The 22,114-nt window shown below is 47.3% G+C and overlaps 2 protein-coding genes across 3 annotated transcripts in view; one reads left to right on the top strand and one right to left on the bottom strand.

The window, feature by feature from the left end:
- Positions 1-7,170: 7,170 nt before the first annotated feature.
- Positions 7,171-17,971, bottom strand: MED20 (mediator complex subunit 20). Of its 2 annotated transcripts, none has more exons than XM_010863180.1 (4): positions 17,851-17,971; positions 15,211-15,365; positions 10,654-10,907; positions 7,171-9,146 (listed from the first exon to the last, which is right to left on the bottom strand). In XM_010863180.1, exons 1-4 carry the CDS (start codon positions 17,862-17,864, stop codon positions 8,931-8,933), a joined length of 639 nt encoding a protein of 212 aa, XP_010861482.1. In that variant the 5' UTR covers positions 17,865-17,971; the 3' UTR covers positions 7,171-8,930. The 2 variants fall into 2 exon arrangements, with proteins under 2 accessions (XP_010861482.1, XP_010861483.1); XM_010863181.1 differs by lacking the exon at positions 7,171-9,146 and adding an exon at positions 9,158-10,493.
- A 102-nt stretch (positions 17,972-18,073) lies between these two features.
- The window catches only part of BYSL (bystin-like), a 10,422-nt gene continuing 6,381 nt past the window's right edge, over positions 18,074-22,114 (top strand). Inside the window, exon 1 of the mRNA XM_010863173.1 lies at positions 18,074-18,664. Coding sequence (XP_010861475.1) covers positions 18,397-18,664 — 268 coding nt within the window. The 5' untranslated portion in view covers positions 18,074-18,396. The remainder of the gene's footprint in view (positions 18,665-22,114) is intronic.

Raw genomic sequence — 22,114 nt, 5'->3', positions numbered from 1 at the left:
CGAGACAACCGAACGCGGCCCCGCCCCCTTCCCGCCCATTGGCCCACCCGCCGGAGCCCCGCCCCCGGGCCCCGCATTGCGCCAACGGCGCAGCCCAGGGCCCCGACCCGGCACAGACATCCTCTCCTGGGGTTAGCGCGGCGGCCGCCAAGTTTAGGGTTAGCCACCGACGCGCGGCCGACTTGAGCCTGGCGTAAGGGGCGGTGGCGTAGAGGGGCGTTGTGAATCGCGGGTCGAAGTTTGGTTGAAGCACAGGAGGGTAAATAAGGAGGTTTCCAGACAAAGAGACTCTTAAAGGTACAGAGTCTTACGGCCGTCCCTCCTCCTTAAAGGACTAGAGATTCACAAGAGCCCATCTCCGCCCCCTGCTCCGCAGCCCTTCAGCCTGCGGAACTGTAAAGGAATCTTGCGGTAGTTTCCGCACTCCTTTTGAATGGATTGTCTTTAACATCTCTTCCCACTGCCAAGCGGGAAAGCCTTCCTCATTATACCGTCTAGGTTTTTGCTTTGTTCTGTTAAAAATAAGACTATCAGTTTTCACCGTGTCCGAAAGATCCTGAGTCAGCTTTTGAAGAAGTTACTATTGGTTCCCAGGCGATTGAGCATGTGTCTGACTTTTGCCACTGATGACCCAGTCAGGATTCCGCCTTTTTATGGAAATTCCCCTAAGGAAGTGGTTCGCTCCTGCTGTAAACTGAAGAAGTTCAGCAGAAGGTGGGGGTGGAGACCTCAGGGAAACAGAACTGCGGCTATTTACAAATCTTCTCAGCCTCAGAAAAAGTTTCCTTCCCGAGTAGCCTCTTGGGTGCATTGTCCTGACATAGTTTGGGCGGGGACGGGGCGGGGGGGGGAGTTCCTCCAAATAAGACCAACATTGTTACATCACCCAACTGCAAGGCTGAAACAGGTAAAGGCTTACGTTTACATACAAGCGCAAGGAAAAGAAACATTCCTTACTACCTACACTGGCTCAAAGCTACACACTTGTAAATATGAAATAGAGAAGCAACAGAAACCAAAGAACAACAAACAAAATAAGAAGGGGGAAGGGCATGTGCATGTGTAAGCATCAATCTACAACGCCTGGAGTCAACTCTGTGAAATTTCCAAAGGTAACTAACTTAAACACTTTAAAAACTTCTGATGAAGCGATAAAACCTAGTGATTGAGTAATTGATTTGATGAGGATCTGCCATGTGGTTCAAGAGCTGTGTTCCTGTTCAGTGTGTGACCCTTGGCCATCCCATGGACCAGCCCTCCATGGGATTTTTCAGGCAAGAATACTGGAATGGGTTGCCATTTCCTCCTCCAGGGGATCTTCTTCACCCAGGGATCAAACCTCCATCTCCTGCACCTAGTCACCTGGGAAGCCCGCAAGTTAAGACCTAAAATTTAGCACTCCCTTTGCTAACACCTTTAACATAATTTTAAGGAATTCGTATCTTACATTTTAACTCCTCGATTGTCTATTTTCTCCTCCTGCTCCCCAAACCCTCAAGAAAATTTCTGGAGAATAAAGATCGTATTTTATTCAATGTTCCTGACACATTTATAGGTGCTTTTTTGAGTGAAGGATTTTGGAGTCACTTAAAACTTCTGAAGGAAGGGGTGGCTTGCAAAAAAGCAATTCTCAGTACTGTAAGTATCAGACCAGTGGTTCTCAAAGTGTGGCCTGTGGAGCCCTGGTGACTGAAAGACTTTCAGGAGGATCCCTGAAATCAAAACTGTTTTCAGAGTAGTAAGATACTACTTGCCTTTGTCACTGTGATGACATTGGCGCTAATGATACAAAAGTAACAAAGGGTAAAATTGCTGCTTCCATAACACAAATCGAGGAAATGGCACTAAATTGTACTAGCAGTCAATGCAGTCTTCAGTGCCATCCAGTCACAGGAAAAAAGAATTATACCTGTGTCACTTTAAGGAAGTGTTTGATGAAACACTAAAATAAAAACTTTGTTTTATATAAGAACATATTTTTCCAATAATACTGTTCTATGTGATTAAGTAGAGAGAGACATAAAGCACTTTGGTGCCTTATAAAGTTTCTCTTAAGGAAAACCACTCGTTCAATTTCTCTGAATTTTGAGCTGAATTAGCAATTCATGCAATACCATTTTCATTTGGAAGAATAGCTAACAGTCATTCAGCCTTGGGTATCTGACAGATATTTCCTCAGAAATAAACAAATTGAGCCTGACAGCATTTGTTAGTAATGATCAAACTCAAGCTCTCAAGCAAAACTTAGGATTTTTGAAAATATATCCACCACTCTGAGCGTAATAGCTTCCCAAGACTTTTCTGTTGAGATTGATGGTGATATTAACAAATATGACTTTTTGATATTGTATAATGAAATGTGTCAACATTTAAAAGATCTGCAGTATTTTCCAATGACCAATGCATGCTACAAAATCAGGTATGGTTAAAAGAGCCCTTCACAGTGCAAAATAAACTAATCAATGTTAATATAACAGAGTACAGAAAGCTCACTGATAGAATTTGAGATTCCACATTGCAACTAACCTTTAGCAGAGTTGTGATGGAGTATCAGAGAACAGCTCCAATTATTGGGAGACAGTATCACTGTGGTGGTGGTGGTTTAGTCGCTCAGTCATAGGTCTGACTCTTTGCGACCCCATGGACTGTAGCCCTCCAGGTCTGTCTGTCCATGAGATTTCTCAGGCAAAAACACTGGAGCAGGTTGCCATTTCCTTCTCCAGGGAATCTTCCTGACCCATGGTTTGAACCTGCAGCTCCTGCGTCTACCGCTTGGCAGGTGGACTCTCTACCCCTGAGCCACCTGGGAAGCCCCAGAATGTGTGAGGTTGGATTTCTTCACATTCTTCAACTGAATAACAAATTTCAACAGACTGACTAAAAAAGCAGACACTAGGATCCATTGTCTTCGACTATGCCAGACATTCAAGAGATTTGCAAAAATATAAAACAATGCCATTCTTCTAAATTTTTTTGGAAAAAAGTTACTTTTCATTAAAACATTTTATGTTAACATGTGATGGGTTTATTATTACCTTTAATTGAATTAATACTTTTTCATTATAAATAAGTTTTAATTAATCATTTTTTCATTATAAATAAGTTGTAATTAAATATCAATTATACAACCCACACTAAGGCTCTTTGGGGTACTCAGTTAATTTTTAAGAGCATCAAGGAATCCTAATACCAATAAGTTTGAGAATTGTGCATCAGATGGAAGCAGAAAGAATAAAAAGGCTATTTTACTTTAGATAATTAAAATAGGAAAAGCTTATGTAGGATAGCTAACAAAAAGGTTTTATTATAGCTTCAGAGTTAACAGCTTAGGTGGTTCATCAATGAGGAATGGAAAACACAATCAGGAACACTGAACTTAGCCACCACTGGTTGCAAGTAAAGCCACCACATACAAGCGTATCAAAAACATTTCAGCAGCAGGCACAACTAAGACGCGGGAACTGAGGAGAAAAGGGATGGATGTACTGCATAAAGAAGATACAGTAATTTCTACCCCCCGCCTTTTTGTTGTTGTTGTTAGTTCAGCTCCTTTTCCTTTAGGCTACAGGAGAACAAGTAAACATCTCAACCCTATGAGTGAATATTACAGTCCCTGCAACTATGCTCACTGGTCTGGTTACAAAAATACACCTGCACGACAGACACTTTCTCTGGACCCTCTCCCCACATTGCTCGCTCTCTATTACAACTATTTCCTGTGCACTGGAGCAGAATTTTAATCTGCTACCAAAGAGTAATGACCCCGTAGCTTCCCGTCTTCAACATGCTAACCACACACTGTACCTTTGGTGCCATTAAAAAGATGCAAGAGCAGAGGCAGCATCACTTGCCTACAAGGCACTCTCATACCTCTTCTCCTTGAGCCTCTCAACAAGCCTATGAAACACAAAGGGCATCATCACTCCCACTACACAGATGAGACCCAGAAAGGCCAACGTGACTGAAGCTACCTGGCAGGGTAGGGACAGTATTGTGGCAAGCACGCAGCCATCTGTCTCCTAAAGCCGTGTTCTCCCCTTTAGGAGGCTGCCTCAGAACATCTGTCCTGTCACCTCCACATCCCTAGCCGCGCCTTTCCCACATGACAGAAGAGCTTCAATACTGAATTCTGCCTTTGTACAATCTAGAATGTACAAACACGGGCCCTGAATTCTTTTTTAAAGCCTCCAAAGAAAACTCGGTCTGTGCCATCTGACGCAGCAGGGCTGTAGTGGTAAATAAAACAGAGACCACAAGAGAATTAGGGATCTTTGCCCTCAGAGTTCCAAGAATCTTTTCAACTCACTAATTTCATTTCAGAGGCGACGAACTATTTCTCGCCTCATCGATCACACCATCCTGAAAAATGAAAATACATTCATGAAGCCAGATGCCATTCCAATAGGGTAATCTTCAGACCCCATGGGCTGAGTCACATGAAGAGTAACTCCTGGGCCACAAAGTGGGCTATAAAGATGCTCCTGACATAATTCCTCCTACTCATTTCTAAGAGGTTGTGTGTACATAGGGAAAAGAGGAGAAGCAGGAACCTATAAGAGAGAAAAGAGCAGGGACACAGTGCAGCTTCCCAGAACCTGACTGAAAGGCCGAAAGGACTATAAAAAATGAAGGAGGGATAACCGTGGAGGGGATGGACCTGAGATGAAGGTCCGAAAGGCAGGGGAAGGTCTCGTGTGTGGTAAGTCACCTGGATGTATCTCACACCTGCTTTATCTTCGCCTTCCTGTTCTTTCCTTTCAGGATGCTCTCCTTTTAGAGATTCTTTTTTTTTGGATCACAGATCTTTGAGATACTTTAATGAACCCTATAAATCCTATTCCCAGAGAACTGCAATTATCCACAAAGCTGTGTCCACTTTCAAGGCATCTGAGGCTTCCTGAGGCTCCCTCAGGGGTTGAGAACCTGCAGTAGGGTTAGAACCATAGTCTGATCATACTCCAGCACCAACTAGTGATCAATTCCCTCATTAAGCACCAGACGGTGTCCACAATCTGGGAGGGAAGGAACGGGTAGGTTTTGATTTTTGTCTCAGAGGTAGTGACGAAAGTGAAACAGGGAAGAGACTTGACCTAGATGAGGTCAAGTCAAGCCTTCATGATCGCTGGAGGGATGGTGTAAAGTTATGGGTACTGAATGACAGTCAAACTGTGTGACCTCAAGGGTCCCTTGTAACCCAAGAGACTGATCTTGGAATGCTCCACACAATGGCAGAAGCGCACCTTGGGGGAGTTTTAAGCCTTAACTTTTGACACCTAGAGGACACACTTACGTGGGAATTTCTAACCACTCCCCTCACCTTTGGAGGCACAGGTGACCCCCTCCAGTACTCTTGCCTGGAAAATCCCATGGATGGAGGAGCCTGGTGGGCTGCAGTCCACGGGGTCGCTGAGAGTCGGACACGACTAAGCGACTTCACTTTCACGCATTGGAGAAGGAAATGGCAACCCATTCCAGTACTCCTGCCTGGAAAATCCCATGGATGGAGGAGCCTGGTGGGCTGCCGTCTATGGGGTCAGACACGACTGACGCAACTTAGCAGCAGTAGCAGCCCCTCACCTTCTAGGATTTGGGAAGAAAATTTCTCACTACCCCTCTCATCCTGAAACTTCAGGAATGAACACTGGATACAGTGGGCTGGGACAGACCTGGCAGTAGGGAGGAGTGATCAATCCCTGGGTATTCCTTCAGTGACGCAGTGACACTCACACACAGCGTGGGGGACATGGGATGACTTGGTCCTTCAAGACCAAAGAAAAGCAAGCAAGCAGGAAGCAGCATGGCAACAGGGGGGACAGAGAGTCAGAAGAGCACAGGAGAGACGGGGGCGAATACAGCACAGGAGCACAGGGCAGGAACCATCAAGGGATACAAGCAGCGGACGACACACAGGAGAACACAGCATTTCCCCAAATTCTAACATCCGCCTTCCTCCTCCAGAGTCTGCCTCTTGTAAGCATCAGCTGTAGTATAACTTACTAGTTCCCTTTAAGAAGACTCTTTCTAAAAAACTTATTTATCCTCATCATATAAGGCAAAAGTGCCAGTTATATTTCTAATATATATTAGAATAAGGCATAAGTATTAAAATAAAAATCCCACAGTCCACTTAAAATCACCTGGCCCCACAGAGGTCCAGGTGCTACTCTTTGACACATGCTGGGAGCCATGAGTCCTGAGTCTGAAGTTTTGGTCCTGACTCCAGCCTCACCTCTCGGCATGACCCCCCATCTTATAGTGAAGGAGAACCAGGTAAATCTCAATGCTGTCCTGCATGGCTCCAACAGGTCAGCGGATTTCTCTGTGACTGGCAAAGGTACCCACCAAGGTGACGTGTTAGCAGGATCCTAGAAGCATCCTGGTTTCTGCTCTTTTGGGGTTAGATACAGATGGTGACGGGGTAAGGCATCTGGGAAAAAAGGAGGTAGGGACAAGAAGGCAGTCTGGTGTGGGAGGAATGTCAGACTTGAACCCAAAATACTGCACGCCCACTTTCTAGCTGAGGGTAAGTTTTTTTTAATTTTAAAATGAGGCTAACCACGCCCCCTTTCCCTTATTCAAAAGCTTCTCAACTTTCACTCAACCTCATCTCTCAAAAATTATATGCCAACAATACTAAACTAACTCTTGAAAGTCCCATTCAGACGTACATACAGAGGGTGGATGACATTTGGCCTTTCCCACTAGTTACCAGTTCAGTTTTGGCAACTTTGCTGGTGGAGTCAAATTAAGAAATGTATTGCATTACTTGCCTTTTTTTTAGTAATAAGCTTTCTTTAACTGACACAAAGGACAAAGATGGACAAAAGTACGTGAGGTGGCACCTCTTACAGATTGATCTGGTGTTCACTGGACTTAAATCTGGTCAAATGTATGCTCAAAATAAGGGAAAAGAACAAAAGCGAAGACTTTCGGGAAATTTATGAGCCAAGACTGTATCTAAAAGACACAGTTAGGGAGTTAGTAATAGGAATCCCTCCTTATAATGCATAAATCTAGAGTCATATTTACCACGTTCGATTTCTGTTTATTTTCAGGAACACATTATGCTCAAAATGCTATCTCATCTCATAAAAGATTTAAAGCAGTCTACAGCAAAATACAAACAGGTAAGTCTGGACAAAGCCAAAATAAATCAGAAGGCCAAAAACATTTTAAAAAATCTATGTATTTTATTATGTATAAATTAATATCTAAAACACATCTCCATTTTAAAATGTAAAAAAAAAAAAAAAAAACGAAGAAACAAACAAAGCCAGGGGAAGGTGAGAACAAAAAACACGGATGACAGATTCTACAGTCAGAAAGTCGAACTGAGCTTCCTACAGCCAAAGTTAAAAGGGAAACGTGACCACTAGCTGATTCTTGTCACAGAGGCTTAGATCTGAGCACTGAGATCTGAAAACGGTTTCTCTTTCTGGGTTTTCGATGAGAGACAGATCCCAGGACAACCCACAGTACATACATGAACTCGCTTCCTAAGACCAGCTCTGACTGTGACCTCAGGGTTAGCTGGACTGAGCATCTCTGCAGCAGGAGGGCGGTGGGCAGGTGACGGAGGTCAAATGAGCAGCTTGGAGGCTCCCATGAGATGAGGAGTAAGAGCTCAGGACACCATGAAGCGCAGTGTGAGCCCCAGGTCAACTGTTTAACCCTGAGCTCTGGGCACACGAGAACTGGAGAGGTCTTGATGCTGAGACTGACTCAAGGGGTGCAGAAGTGACGTCCCCATGTGAATAATCCAGCTAAAATGGCTCTGACATCAGCCCCATCCCAGTCCAACTCAGAAACAAATGGCTTACTTACAGGGGTGCTCTTTGCAAAACAGCAAGAACAGTCTTGGGCACGTCCATTGAGCTCCCTGGAGCAGAGGCTACTAACTGGGCCCCCACATCCATTTTCTCCTTCACCTTTCAGTCACAGAACCCCCGGCATTTTAACTGGGCACATGACCACCCAAATAAGAGGCTCTCTGTCCCAGAGCTCCTCTCAGCCAGGGGTAGCCAGAGTGACTGGAGCAACTCCAGGTCATGGCCTTTATAAAAGAAAACTGTTCTCTCTCTCTTACCCCAGGGGAACTGGACATGTAGCTGATGATGCTCTAAGTCGCCCAAGGACAACACCCCAGGGGTGGCTGGACAACAAGCTCAAAGGAAACCAAGTTCCTGATGACCTTGTGGTGTTAAGACTGCCCTGGGCTATCTGATTACCTCTGTACTATTAGAGAAGAGAAAAATAAACTTCTAAGAGCCTCTGTACTTTAGGTTCTCCTTATAGCCACTCAGCCTGTGCTTTAGTATCATTCCCTACAGAATGGAAAGATGGCCAGAGGGGAGACTTCAAAGGACTCAGGCAACACCCTAGAAAACTGAACTCACGATTTACCTCAGCAAACAGATCAGAAAATGACAGCCATCAAATAAGCTTGGCCTCCTGCTTCTTCCCCAGGAAAGGCCCAGCCACATTCTCTGAGCGAAGCGCAAATGCAACACACAGCCTGTCCACTGTGTGCCTGGACCAAATCCTCAGGAGCTGCTAACACAGACTGCCTTCCCACCGACACTCAGCAGGGACACCCCCATCCGACCGTCTCCCCTAAAGCAGGGGAGCTCCAGACGTCTCCGCCCTGGATAATCACTGTTCCTGAGGACAGGCCAAGCCCAGCAAGACGGAAGCTGAAACAGCTGTGGTGGGGGAGGCGCAGGAGGGACTGTGTGTGAGGCTCAGTGGAGGGGAGTCCAGCGCCCCAGAACAAAAGCCACAGCTGGGAACTAGACAGGGAAGGACACCTTCCCGTCTGCCCAGGATTTCCAGGGTCCAGAGGCCTGAGGGTGCAGGGCCTGCTCCTTCTGTGGAGTTCCGCCCCCCGCCCGCCCCCCGGTGACAGAGCTCAGCCCAGCAGCTGCCAGTTGCTAACGAATCCCCGCCACCGGCACCTGCTGCTGCTTGCGGATCTTGTTGAAGAGTTCCATGTACTGGACCATGGTGTCTGCTGGGCTGTAGACAGCGTCGTGTCTGTTCCCAAACACTGCGGGCGCCCCTGGGGTGTGGCTGCCTAGAAAGCTCTGCAGGAACTCCAGCAACAGGCTCCAGCAGTCGCTAGCTACCACACAGGGGCCATACTCCACCTGGGGACCAAGAGAAGGGAGATGGAGGGTGAGTGAGAGCAAGGACAGGTCATTTGCCCTCTGCATCCATCTTCCCCAACCCGGAGACCACGAAACACACCTTCCAACCCAGAGCTGCCCCGCAGGAAATATCCAGATCAAACACCAGGAATTTGAAACCCTCAGCATTGTACCCTTTAAGCTCAAACATTCTCATCTTGGGATTATCAACTCACAGCCCTATGCACAAGACCCAGAGGCATAGCTTGGTCCCTTCAAATTATTTCTGAACTTTATAGTCCCAGCTATGATGGGTGTAGATTCATGGACAGCTCGGGAAAATTCTATGAGAGAAAACGAAGAGCAAGAGAAAGAGTCTGCGAGTGTGTGTGAGTTGGGGGAATTGACAAGAGGGCAAAAAGATATATAGGCCCGTAAGTCACTTCAAGACCAACCATTACTCCCAAGGTAGATACAACCTGGGCTCTGACACTAAGAAATAATTTCCCAACTCATGTGACAGGGGCTGAAGGATACAGATCTTAGGCTTGCTCATTCTCCTCTCCCAGTTTTTCACTGGAGAGGTGGCAGGGGAAATTACTAGCAACTACAAGGAGAAATAAGTAAAGAAACTTCTGGGTGTGTTTGTGTTGCAAAGTTGAAAACGTGGAGGATAAACAGGAGTTTCCCGTGGGTCTTGGAAAATTCTCTGTGTGTTATGAATGAAAAGAGTCAGGACATCTTAGCTCGAGATCTCTGGAGTGTCGCAGTAGTCATGACCACTAACGCCCTTTTCTCCTCCTGTGCTGCTTTTGAGGACTTACCTATCCCCAGGTCTCCACATTTTAATTCCCTCCTTAAATGCTAATCCTGCAGGAGGTATCACAGTCCCCAAAGTCAGCAGTGCTCTCTGCCCTGAACTCCCAGAGCAATCTGTGCTTCCTTTATGGCATTTCTTACAGACTAACTTCAAAAACAGCTTGCGTGTTTGGGCCTGGCTCTCATTATTAAGTCATAAACGTTCAAAAGGAAGGCCCTGCAGTTTACTTATTCTTTTCTTTTTTAAAATCTCACACAGTGCTGGGACTGTGTTAGATGGTGCAGACTCTCACTGGTCCCAAAGCCAGCTACTGTCACACTCCATCTTTGTCATTTTCAATATATGTCATGAAATCGTCACACATACCACGAAAGAAAGTGGACAGCATGTCAAAGAGAAGGACACGTCTTTGCTTCAAAACTTTGAATATGTAATAGTTCACCTGCCCCTCTTTGACTATTCCTCTTCTTCTCCAGCAAGCCAGCCTTCCTAAGCTTTCCTGCTGTGAATCCAGCTCCCCATTCCCATCCTGGTCTGCTAGAGCGTCCCTAAGTGATTAAAGAAAGGGTAAAAAATGCAGGGCAAGGAAGTGTAGCTGCTCTGCAGACAGCAATCAGGGAGGCAGACACATCTGCCTGCATTCAGGGTCGCGGGAATCTGCAGAGCCAGGCCCTTCACCACATCTGCTCTAGTCCACCGAGGACTTACCTCCACGGAGATGCCTCGGGCACTGGGCCCCATTGTGACCGTGCCCACCTTCACTAGGAAGTCACAGTATTGGTAACGGGTGCCCCGGGTCTCGATCTTGCTGGCCTTGGCACTCTGGAAAAAGCCCTTGAGTTTCACCATGAGCACGTCAAAGTTGGTGTCGGCAACAAGGCAAGGGCCATTCTCAAAGAGGGCGAAGCAGCTCAAAGGGTACTCAGAATTGTGCATCACATACATCAGCTTCCCGGCCTGACCTGCAAGGGATGGAGATCCTGCTCAGCGACAAGACCTTCCTCAGCACATCCCGGAGTAGAGGCCAAAGTGCTGAATGGGGCCAGGAGGCAATCCAGCATCGCCCCAGCAGTCCTGGAGGGCGGTGGAGGCAAGGCCCTCACCAACAGCCTTTTCCAGAGAAGACCAGCAGCCAGGCAGCATGTGGCAGAACCCACCTAATCTACAGAAAAAGGTGATGGGTACACTGGAACTTTTGACGGTCCAGATAATGGTTTGATTCACTTTTTTCCCTAGCTTTTATATTTGTTTCTGATAGTTGGGAGTAAGTTTTGCGCCCCATTATTTGTAGTCAGCCCTGCATTTCTGCGTTGTTATGCCTTTTGGTGTTTAGCGTCTATTTTCTTCTCTCTTGCTCTTTTTTCTTTTAGCCACACCATACAGTATCGGGAATTTCCCTGGCCAGGGACCAAACCTGCACCCTTGCAGCAGAAGCACAGAATCTTAATCACTGGACCACCAGGGAAGTCCCTGGTTTAACTTTAAGTTGAGTGATGGGCTCACAGATAGATGATTAAAGATGATGACTAATAACTCACACAAGATTTACATACGGTCTTCTGTATAGTCATATATTACGTAACAAGGAAAATAAAAGTAACAGCTTTTGAGCACACCACATGAAGCAGCTGCTCTCTTTTTTGCCTATCACTCCCTTCCTTGGCGTCCGCCCTCTTTGAAACAGGAAGTGGCCCCACAGAAGCAGCATGGGGGAGAATCTGAATACGAGGCTGGACGGGAGGCCAGAGCCTTGTCTTCTGTGCCCAAGTTTAGACTTCATCCTGAAGGCAATGGGAAGGGGGCTTTGGAGAATTTTAAGACATCTAGCTGACTCAGGAAGCAAGCAGTACAACCACAGCAGAAAGAACTTGGGATCTAGATCAGAAGATCCAGTTTTAAATCCCAGCTCACCGGTTCCAGTTCCTGAGAAGTGAGTTTTCCAAGTCCTTAAACTAGCCCCAACACTGTGCTAGGGCTGAAAAGGCATGTAAGTAGAGGACTTAGCCCCTGGCCTCAAGAAGCTGACAATCTCACTGATGACTGTCATTGTCCTTCCCTGATAGCTCAGTTGGTAAAGAATCCGCCTGCAATGCAGGAGACCCCTGTTCGATTCCTGGATTGGGAAGAGAAGGGATAGGCTACCCAATCCGGTATTCTTGGACTTCCCTTGTGGCCCAGCTGGTGAAGAATTTGCCTGCAGTGCAGGAGACCTGGGTTCAATCCCTGGGCTGGGAAGATCACCTGGAGAAAGGAACAACTCCCCACTCCAGTATTCCAGCCTGGAGAATTCCATGAACTGTATAGTCCATGGGGTTGCAAAGAGTCGGACAGGACTGAGCGACTTTCACTCTCATTGAAGATAGGTGGAAAACTTTTTAGAAGACCATGAAACCAAAGTGTTTGCCTGATGATAGACCAGAAGTCTTTGGAGTGAAGGAAAGACTTCAGGGAAGGAAGTGGTCAAAGTGGCAAGAGTTAGCTGGAAGAACCTTCGTGGAAAAAACAGGACCTGAAGTAGGGTACAAAGAGAGGGTAGGATTCAGGCAGGGATGAGAGCGTGGCAATCGGGTGAGTGCAGAGACAAGTGCGGGCGGCGTGGCCTCTGCAGGCTGCCACTGAGCTGCCACTGCCTGATCTCCAGCAGCTCCTCACCAACCTCGCCACACACCCTCCCAACTGCCCGCTGCGTAGTCACACCTTTCACCTGGGAAGTCCAGTCCAAACATTTTAATCCTCCAATAAAGACATCCGAAGCTGACCTGTCATTCTGTTCTCATGCAGACTCACTTGATTACATACTTAATTCACATTACGGGAGTCTGGAAGTGTTTTTCCTCTCTCGAAAAAATTCTGAAAAGTTTTTGGTCCCTGACCAGCCAGCACCCACATCACTACCTGGGAATCTGTTACAAATGTATATTCTCCACCCTACCCCACACCCACTGGGTCAGAAACTCTGTGGGGGTGGGGAGGAGAGGGGAACCCATCCATCTGTGTGGTAACAAGCCTTCCCTCTAGGTGATGCTAAAGCTAGAAGTGTGAGAACTTCTGATTTAAAGGCACAGAGCCAGTAAGCGACAGAACTGGAACTCTAATCCAGGCGTCCTGACCTCCTTCCATCCTACCCCACTGCCCACCAAGAACCTGCTGTTTCTCCAACTAGACTGTAGCTCCTTGAAAGCAAAGGTCTGATCAGGAAAACAGAGACCAAGCCAGGGAGTGTCACAGAAGTAGTATGTCATCTTATATCTGTATACTGCTGCTGCTGCTGCTAAGTCACTTCAGTCGTGTCCGACTCTGTGTGATCCCATAGATGGCAGCCCACCAGGCTCCCCCATCCCTGGGATTCTCTAGGCAAGAACACTGGAGTGGGTTGCCATTTCCTTCTCCAATGCATGAAAGTGAAAAGTCAAAGTGAAGTCGCTCAGTCGTGTCCGACTCTTAGCGACCCCATGGACTGCAGCCCACCAGGCTCCTCCGTCCATGGGATTTTCCAGGCAAGAGTACTAGAGTGGGGTGCCATTGCCTTCTCCATATCTGTATACTAGTGTTCTGTTTTCCAAATGCTTTCATAACTGTTCTTTCTTTTAATTCTTATATTCTGCCTTTTGCAGGCAAAACGAACATTAACATTGCAATTGCACTGATCATGAAATTCAGTACAGCTCTTAAGCTACCATTTATTAGCTATTTATTCCACGACAACCTTGGTTCAAAGGGCTTTGTGTGTACTAACTTATTTAAGCGGAGAAGGCAATGGCACCCCACTCCAGTACTCTTGCCTGGAAAATCCCATGGACGGAGGAGCCTGGTAGGCTACAGTCCATGGGATCGCTAAGAGTTGGACACGACTGAGAAACTTCACTTTCACTTTTCACTTTCATGCATTGGAGAAAGAAATGGCAACCCACTCCAGTGTTCTTGCCTAGAGAATCCCAGGGATGGGGGAGCCTGGTGGGCTGCCATCTATGGGGTCGCACAGAGTCGGACATGACTGAAGTGACTTAGCGTATTGTAGCGTAGCATAACTTATTTAAGTAGGAGATAAATACTGGAATTATCTTCATTTTGCAGATAACTGTACTGGGAAGGGTGCAAAAACAGAGTCCACACAGGTAAGTTTCTTTAGAGGGGGTTTAATACAGGGAACGAAGTACAAGGGTTGGTAGAACTGAAAAATCAAATGGAATGGTGAGGTCACCCAAAGATTAGTAACACAGGGAGCCGCTGCCATCCCTAGGGCTGGAAGGAAAAAGGGCAGATGTGCTGTTCTGAGAGCCAGGAACAAGGGTTGCCTAACAGGAGGTAGAACCAAGGAAGAAACACAGCCACAGCCAGAGACACAGCCCAAGGCAGAAGGACAGGAAGAGAGGCTGTCTCTCTCTTTCCTCCTCTCTCCAATTTTTGCCAGTGCCTTTCACTGGCCAAAGGGAACTCAATGGGGGCCAGGCAAATGCAGTTCACAGGAGCAGGGCAGGGAATAAATCCCTGGGGAAACAGGCAAGTGACCTGCACAGGAACAGTCAGACTGCAGAATTACCTAAGGATGCAGTTAGTTGTGGCAGGCAGGACTCCGTAATCTGGGTCCATGATTTAGGCTTATGCACTGTGCTGTGGAACCATCCAAAGTCAAGTTACTGAAGAGCCAAGACTAAAAGAACCCAGGTTCCCTAACTCCTATTCAGAGATCCTCTTTACCTCCCTACCACCACCAGCCACAATGCATCTCAATTTGAAATACATTTAAAACAAAAGTTAATTCATAAATCAAGGTTATGCTAAAGTGGTAGCCAAGGCCACTGGCTAGGTATGGGAAACAGGAAGCTTTTCTACAGAAAGTTCCCCAAACTCTAAAGCTCCAACAGAATCATTTACAAAGGCTTCCATGCTTAAAAGGAGACTTTTTCAAACTTTGGAGTGCATAAAGATCACCTGTGAAACTTACTATAATGTAGACTATGACTGATTACCAGTGAGTCTGTAAGCTGGGCCAGGAACCTGCCCCTCTAACAAGCGATCCAGATGATTCTGAGGAAATTAGTGACCAACACTTTGAGAAGTGAAAAGTGCTTTAAAAGTGCAAGAAGACTACAACACAGGCCCAGACTAAGAGATGAAGGAAAAAATTAATGAATTCAGAAACACATATACCACCTAGCCAAGAGCACCACCCTCAGCAGAAGAGCAGAAAGATTCCAATGAATATGAATGTCTATTAACTCCAAACCAGGTTCCAGCCATCCCACAGGCCCATCTCTCACTGACCTTGGCTGCCCAGGGTAGAGGCAGCTGTGTGATAGGTCTCACAGTCCACACAAAATGTTCCTTGCTTCTCTGCTCCAAGCATCTCCAATTTCCGGGTGAGGAGCTCCACAGTCTGCTGGACGCTCTTGCCCTCGGCCACGGGCATCTGAGACACACTGGAAGGAAAAGGACGAAAATCATCAATGAGTCATTCACTTGCCTGCAGAATCAGCTCATCAGGGCCAGTATGTGCACAGACACCATCAACCCAAACCTTCTCATTTTAAAAAGGAAACAGAGGCCCACAGTCTCTTGAAAACTCCACTAAGAACCAGAGCAGGTCTCAGGACACATACCAGTGCTTTGGACTTCCCATCTAGAGCACCTCTGTTTATGGAGTGTGACAAGTATGCCAACGTTCAAGAGAAGATTTTAGGTGGCACACAGAGTGTTCAGTAACACAGTCATACAATGAGAAAGGGATTTCTTCTGTGTTTCTTTCAGTTTTGACTACATCAAGAAGAAAGCCTCAACTTGGAATTATTATTCCAATTATTATTACTCTCTTTTACACTTTGCATGCAAGCTGTCCAGCACAGTAGCCACAAGCCACATGCGACTATTTACACTTAAACGAACAAAAAAATTAAAACCTCAACTCCTCAGCTGCAAAACCCACATTTCAAGGCTTGACAGCCACAAGTGGCCGGCAGCAGTGCTAATACAGAACATTTCCATCAAGGCAGAAAGTTTGAAGGATCCTGGGACCAAAGAGAAAGTAAGCCTCAAGTTTCTAATCCTCGGACATGAAAGGCAACAGCATGTATATGAATTTAACCAAAACAATGAAACAAACAGTCATTTCCAAGATTTCCTTCTATGGTGAGGGAAACTGGCTCCCCCTTTACAGAGTGGCAGGAAACAATCACCAAGGACCAGCTATGTGCCAGGTGGTGCCCAAAGACCTTTCAATGAACTAACTCTTTGAATCCTCACATCAGCCCCATAAGATATACAATTATCTCTTTGTTACCAATGAGGAAAGAAAAGTACACAGGGGTTGAATAACTCGCACAAGGTCACAAAGCTTGGTGTGGTGTGGCCAAGAGTCAAAGCCAGGCAAGCTGGCTCCACGTCCATGCTCTTAACTCTACCAGAATGCTTCCCCAGAAATATAGTTGTCTGTTAAAATACTTTTAAGGAAAAGAAAGAGAATTAAAAGACATTAATAAATAATAGTTCAAGTGCTACATGGCTATTTAAAAATCTTAAGTAGAATCATATGTGGCTGAATGTTGGGGGACATTGCATTACTTTATGATCAACCAAAATCAACTAAATGAAGCTATAGAGTCCTACTGCTGCTAAAACTGTCTCTCAACTCCATCAGAAAAAGTACTAACAAGTAATGACGATGATGTGCCTTATTTTGAAATATAAGAGAATCCCTAAGGTGATGCTACTGGGGTCAGAAGTTCAAGAAGCCTGAAAAAGTTGAGAAGCATCCCAACAGAGAGCCCTTTCCCTGCTTGCCTTCTGCCCTGAAAGAACAGGTACTTCTAGGGTTTTATGCCTCTTTGCAGCAAACTTTTTTTGGTTGCACCACAAGGCATGCAGGATCTAATTCCCCAATCAGGGATTGAACCTGTACCCCCTAAAGTAGAAGGTGCTTCCTGCAGTGGAAGCGTGGAGTGTTAACCACTGGACTGCCATGAAAGACCCTAGCAAACGTTTCATTCCCATTCTTCGCATCCCTCTTACACTACAGGACTTTGAAGGAGGCCCATGATGTCAACTTTAGGAAGCAAATGTGCAGTCACTGACAAATCTGCAAGACCTGGGCTACCAGAAGGAGGAGTTCCCACAGGCTCTTATTTGAGAAGCCTAGAGCCATTGCCTTCAGATAACCTGGCCTCTAAGCCCTCTCTGGGAGACATGCTCAAAATATATATTTTTTAAAGCCCTGAAATCTAGCATTTTGGAACTAAATGACTCCAAGAGAATTAAACCCATACCTTTCCCTGTCACACTGACTTATAACATGTTAGAAATAAGTCCATAGAAACTAAACCAACCATGTAATTAAACAGAATAGGAAACAGGCCCTGAAGAGGTGATGTGCCTGGAATTCCTATCTCCTAATTCCCAACAGCTCCTTTTTTCCTCCAGACTCAAGATCTTACAAAGGCCAAACTAGAACCAGACACACGCTGATCTAACTGCATTTAGTGGCTGTAGGCAAGGGCAGGCAAAAACCTAAAAAAGATACTATCTCCTTGTTGCCTATCCCCTACCCATCCAAGCCCTGCCTGCAGACGGGTCCGAGTTCCGACATACTACTTTCAACCCTAAAGTTCTACCCCGGGCTTCACGGTCAAGAAATTGTACCAAGAAAAAAGGAAGGAGGTACACGATCATTAACGGGTTCTTAAACCCTTTTACCTGCCGCCTTCCAGGAAGAAGGGGCGAATCTCCGAGGAAAGGGGCCTGCAGATTCTGCAGCCCTCGCGGTGGCCCCCTCACCCACACAAACCGAGGACATTTTGCTCATCTTCCGGGGGACTGCGGACCCTGGTCGGGATCCTATTCCCGGGTATATTCGAGGCTCCAGGGGCCTTCAAGTCCCCAAACCCCGCCCCACAAAGTCCTCTTTAGTCCTACCAAGTCACTCCCATGGTGTCGGGCCAGGAGGATGGAAGGATCAAACAACTGAAATGCGGTGTGCTCCAGCAGCCCACACGAGGTGAAACCACCTCGCTAAAGAGAGCTCTGATGGAGGCAGGCGCTCCGGAACTTACGTAAAAACACAGCGCCCAGTCGACACGCCCACGGGGAAGGGCGTGTCCAGGTCCTTCGGTGACGTCACTGTCCGACTCCGCCCCGCCCCCCATCCCCCGGTTCGCCGCTCAGGGAATTCCCATTCGCCTGGGCACCCTGGACCCAGACCCATGAAACTAGGAAAGTGTAGCTTGGACTACAACCACTTAGAGAAGCCAACGTTAAATTCGGGAGGACCCAGCTCCAGGACCCGTGAGCTCTTTTTGGTGGGTGGGATGGGGCTTCTGGCACACCCGACCTCCAGACGCGAGGGGGCGCTGTGAGCTCCGGTGGGCTCTTGGGTGCTGGGTGTTTACTGCGCAAGCGCACTCGGGGCCTTTTTCCCTCCATACCCACGTGGGAAACTTCACGGCCCGGTTTTCTAGAAAAATGCCCAAGTTCAAGGCGGCCCGCGGGGCCGGGGGTCAGGAAAAGCATGCGCCGCTGGCCGAGCAGATCCTGGCTGGGGACGCGGTGCGGGCAGGAACCCGAGAAAAACGGCGCGGTCGCGGAACCGGAGACGAGGAGGAAGAGTACGTGGGGCCCCGGCTGACCCGACGGATTTTGCAGCAAGCGCGGCAGCAGCAAGAGGAGCTCGAGGCAGAGCATGGGAGCGGGGACAGGCCCGCAGTACCGCGGGAGCGCACTACGCGGCTTGGTGAGTGGCGGGGATGGGGTACGAGGAGGAGGGTGGGTAGCTGGGGTGAACGGCTGAAGGGTGTCCGGCAGGGGAATAGCTTGGAATTTAAACACACACACACACACACACAAACTGAGCCCTTGGCAGAGGTATTGGGGTGGGAGACCCAGGTCTGGGGCAGATTGAGGGTTGCCGGAGCCCTCCACGCCCACTCCTTAGAGTGGCACTCTTGTAGGCATCCCGGAGGTTAGGCCAACAGGAAGTGGTTACTCACGCCGCTAAGTTCTCCTAGCATTTATTTATGTGTTTTGTAAGTAATCATGGAATGTCTACTACGCACATCCAGCCGTGCTAGGAGTTTAGATAAAAAAATGTAAACAGGATAAAGGTATACCTGACGTCAGGATCTTACAGAGTAGCCCAAGAAAGAGAGAAGTAAGCAATTAGAATAATGCACTCGTGATAAAGTACAGTTTCTCTGACAATAGCATTAGTCTTGGGAGTCAGGTTTCCCAGGTTGCATGACCGTTGAGCTGAGAACTGAAAAGTGGGGAGTGCTCTGAGCACAAAGAACAATATTGTTTAAGGGCCAGAAAGGGAGTGAGATTATTTAAAAGATGGTCATTTATTTTTGTTATTACTCTGAGAGTGTTGACCTCCAAGCTGCTTAATCCATTTCTCAACACACATCTTTCATTTGTCTGTGAGCAGCGTTCACAAACGGAGAAGGCAATGGCGCCCCACTCCAGTACTCTTGCCTGGAAAATCCCATGGATGGAGGAGCCTGGTAGGCTGCAGTCCATGGGGTCGCCAAGAGTCGGACAGGACTGAGCAACTTCACTTTCACGCATTGGAGAAGGAAATGGCAACCCACTCCAGTGTTCTTGCTTGGAGAATCCCAGGGACGGGGGAGCCTGGTGGGTTGCCGTCTATAGGGTCGCACAGAGTCGGACACGATTGAAGTGACTTAGCAGCAGCAGCATTCACAAACACTAGTCTCCTTGCTACAGTATCTTTACTGCACTTCGAAGACATCACATCCCTGTTTTGCTAGTTTTTCACCTCTCAGTGGGCTTCCCAGGCGGTGCAGTAGTAAAGAACCCACCTGCCAATGCAAGAGATGCTGGTTCGATCCCTGGGTCAGGAAAATCCCCTGGAGAAGGAAATGGCAACCCACTCCAGTATTCTTACCTGGAGGATCCATGGACAGGGGAGCCTGGCGGGCTACAGTCAGGAAAAGTCCACAGGGCCGCAAAAAGTCAGACACGGCTGAGGACATGCACCCACCTCTCAGTATCCTTTGCTGGCTCCTATTCTCCCCCTCCTGACGCCTGGCTGGTGGGATCTCAGTTCCCCCACCAGTGATTGAACCCTGAGCCCCTGCAGTGAAAGCCCAGAATCCTTACACTAGGCCACCAGGGAGCTCCCTCTGCTGACTCCTCAATTATCGCCAACCTCTTACTGTAGTGCCATAGCGTTGCATCCTTGGAGCTATTCTGTTCACCTTTGATGACTTCTCTGGTGCTGTCATCAGGTTCAAGGTTTAAATACTGTCTATTTGGTAACTGCTTCCAAGTTCATATTCCAGCCTCGATCTCTTCCATGAAACCCATATTCTTATATTTCAGCTCTCTCTTTAGCTTCTCCAATTTGAAGTCTAAGAAACATCTCAGATTTAGCATGTCCGGAACAGAAATCCTGACCATCTTGCCAAACCTGCTCCACTCCCAATCTACTTCATCTCAATTAATGACACGATGTCCTTCCATTTGCTCCAGACAGAAAACTCAGACTTGTCTCTTTCTCGCTCTATATCCAAACAATTAGGAAGTCCTGTTGACTCTACCTTAAAAATATATCCAGAATCAGATCACTTGGCACCATCTTGGAACAGCATCCTGTTCAAACCACAGTTATCTCTCACCTGGACGATTGCAGTAGCCTCTTAGCGAGTATCCCGTATCTGCCACAGTCTACTCTCAGCTCAGCACCTTGAGGATTACCTGATCTCCAGAGACCTATATGATCTGCACCTGTTGTCAGTCTGACCTCTCCTGCTCCTTTCCCTTTGCCCTCTTCTCTCCATCTGGATCAAACCAGTCAATTCTAAAGGAGATCAGTCCTGAGTATTCACTGGAAGGACTGGTGCTGAAGCTGAAGCTCCAATACTTTGGCCACCTGATGGCGAAGAGCTAACTCACTGGAAAAGACCCTGATGCTGGGAAAGACTGGAGGCAGGAGGAGAACGGGACAACAGAGGATGAGATGGTTGGATGGTATCATCAACTCAAGTCCATTCATATAGGCTTCATCGCTTCTTAAACATGGCAAGTCAGGGCCTTCACCCTGGCGGGGCCTTCTGTCTTCATACTCCTGTTGGTTTCCTCCCTTAATTCTTTATCTGCTCAGAGAGGCCTATCCTGACCACTCCATTAAAAACTGCAACACATCAGCCCTGTCTCCACATCACAACTTCTCTACTCTGCTGTATTTCTTTGTCGTGGCATTTGTGTTTTTTTTAACATAACCTGTATCATATTAGTTCATTGTCTGTGTCCAACCATTAGAACGTAAGTTCTGTAAGGGCAAAATGTCTTTCTCTTGTTTGCTGATATATTTCTGGCACCCAGAACAGTGCCTCACATACGGTAGGCACTCTCAGCATTTACTGAATGGTGGTGAGGTAGATAAGAGCAAAAGTTACAAAAGTCTCAGTGGCTGCCCTGAAGAGTGGAAAACGAATAGAGACTAAGGAGACCACTTAGGGGACTGTTGGGTTAATCTAGACAAGAGGTGATACTGACCTAGGCTTTGACAGGGCTGTGAAAGCTTTGAGAGAAATTGTGTGAGGTTCAGTGGGAAAGGGCTTGGTAGTTGATTGGGTGTTGGGAGTGGGGGCAGTGGACGAGGCAGGCCTGCCGCCTAGGTTCTGGCTTAGCATGGACTGGGTGGTGCTCCCACTGACTTAGATGTGGAACACGGTGAGTAGACCTAGGAGGGAACGGGAGTGACCAAGATCGTAGTGCCTGTGGGTCGTCCGTGAACAAGCTGTACAAGAGGCAGCTGCTGTTAGGGTCTGGAGCAAAGAGAGACTGTAACCCTACAGGCACAGATTTGGGGGTTGTTAGCACGTGAAGACAGAGCGTCTGGTACGTGTAACCCTTCCCCTTTATTTAACTTTTATCACACAGTATCTGGGGGTTTTCTGTGTGTGTGTGCTGCACTCAGGCCATGTGGGATCTTAGTTCCCCAACCATGGCATGGATTGTACTTCTCGCTTCTTGCAGTGAAAGCATGGAGTCCAAACCACTAGACCACCAGAGAATTCCTAGCAGGCACTCTTGGGCTTCCCAGCAAGCCCTCCTGCCAGTGTTACCCAGGTCTAGAGCACGCTCCTCCAGCTCCCATACTGCCCATCCAGAGCCCAGGCATCCTTCACATCCATCGTCTCTTCTGAGTACCTGTGGT

Source organism: Bison bison, unplaced genomic scaffold, assembly GCF_000754665.1.
Source record: "Bison bison bison isolate TAMUID 2011002044 unplaced genomic scaffold, Bison_UMD1.0 scf7180017864487, whole genome shotgun sequence".
Taxonomy (NCBI): domain Eukaryota; kingdom Metazoa; phylum Chordata; class Mammalia; order Artiodactyla; family Bovidae; genus Bison; species Bison bison.
Note: the sequence above shows the minus strand (reverse complement) of the source record. Positions and strands in the feature narration are given on the sequence as shown.

What these genes read in the sequence shown, in the direction of transcription:
- MED20 (XM_010863180.1), bottom strand. An exon ending in CTCTACCCTGGGCAGCCAAG is followed by an intron (nt 10,908 to 15,210) that starts GTCAGTGAGAGA and finishes CATCCCTTGCAG; the next exon opens with GTCAGGCCGGGAAGCTGATG. An exon ending in CCCGAGGCATCTCCGTGGAG is followed by an intron (nt 9,147 to 10,653) that starts GTAAGTCCTCGG and finishes CTTGGTCCCCAG; the next exon opens with GTGGAGTATGGCCCCTGTGT.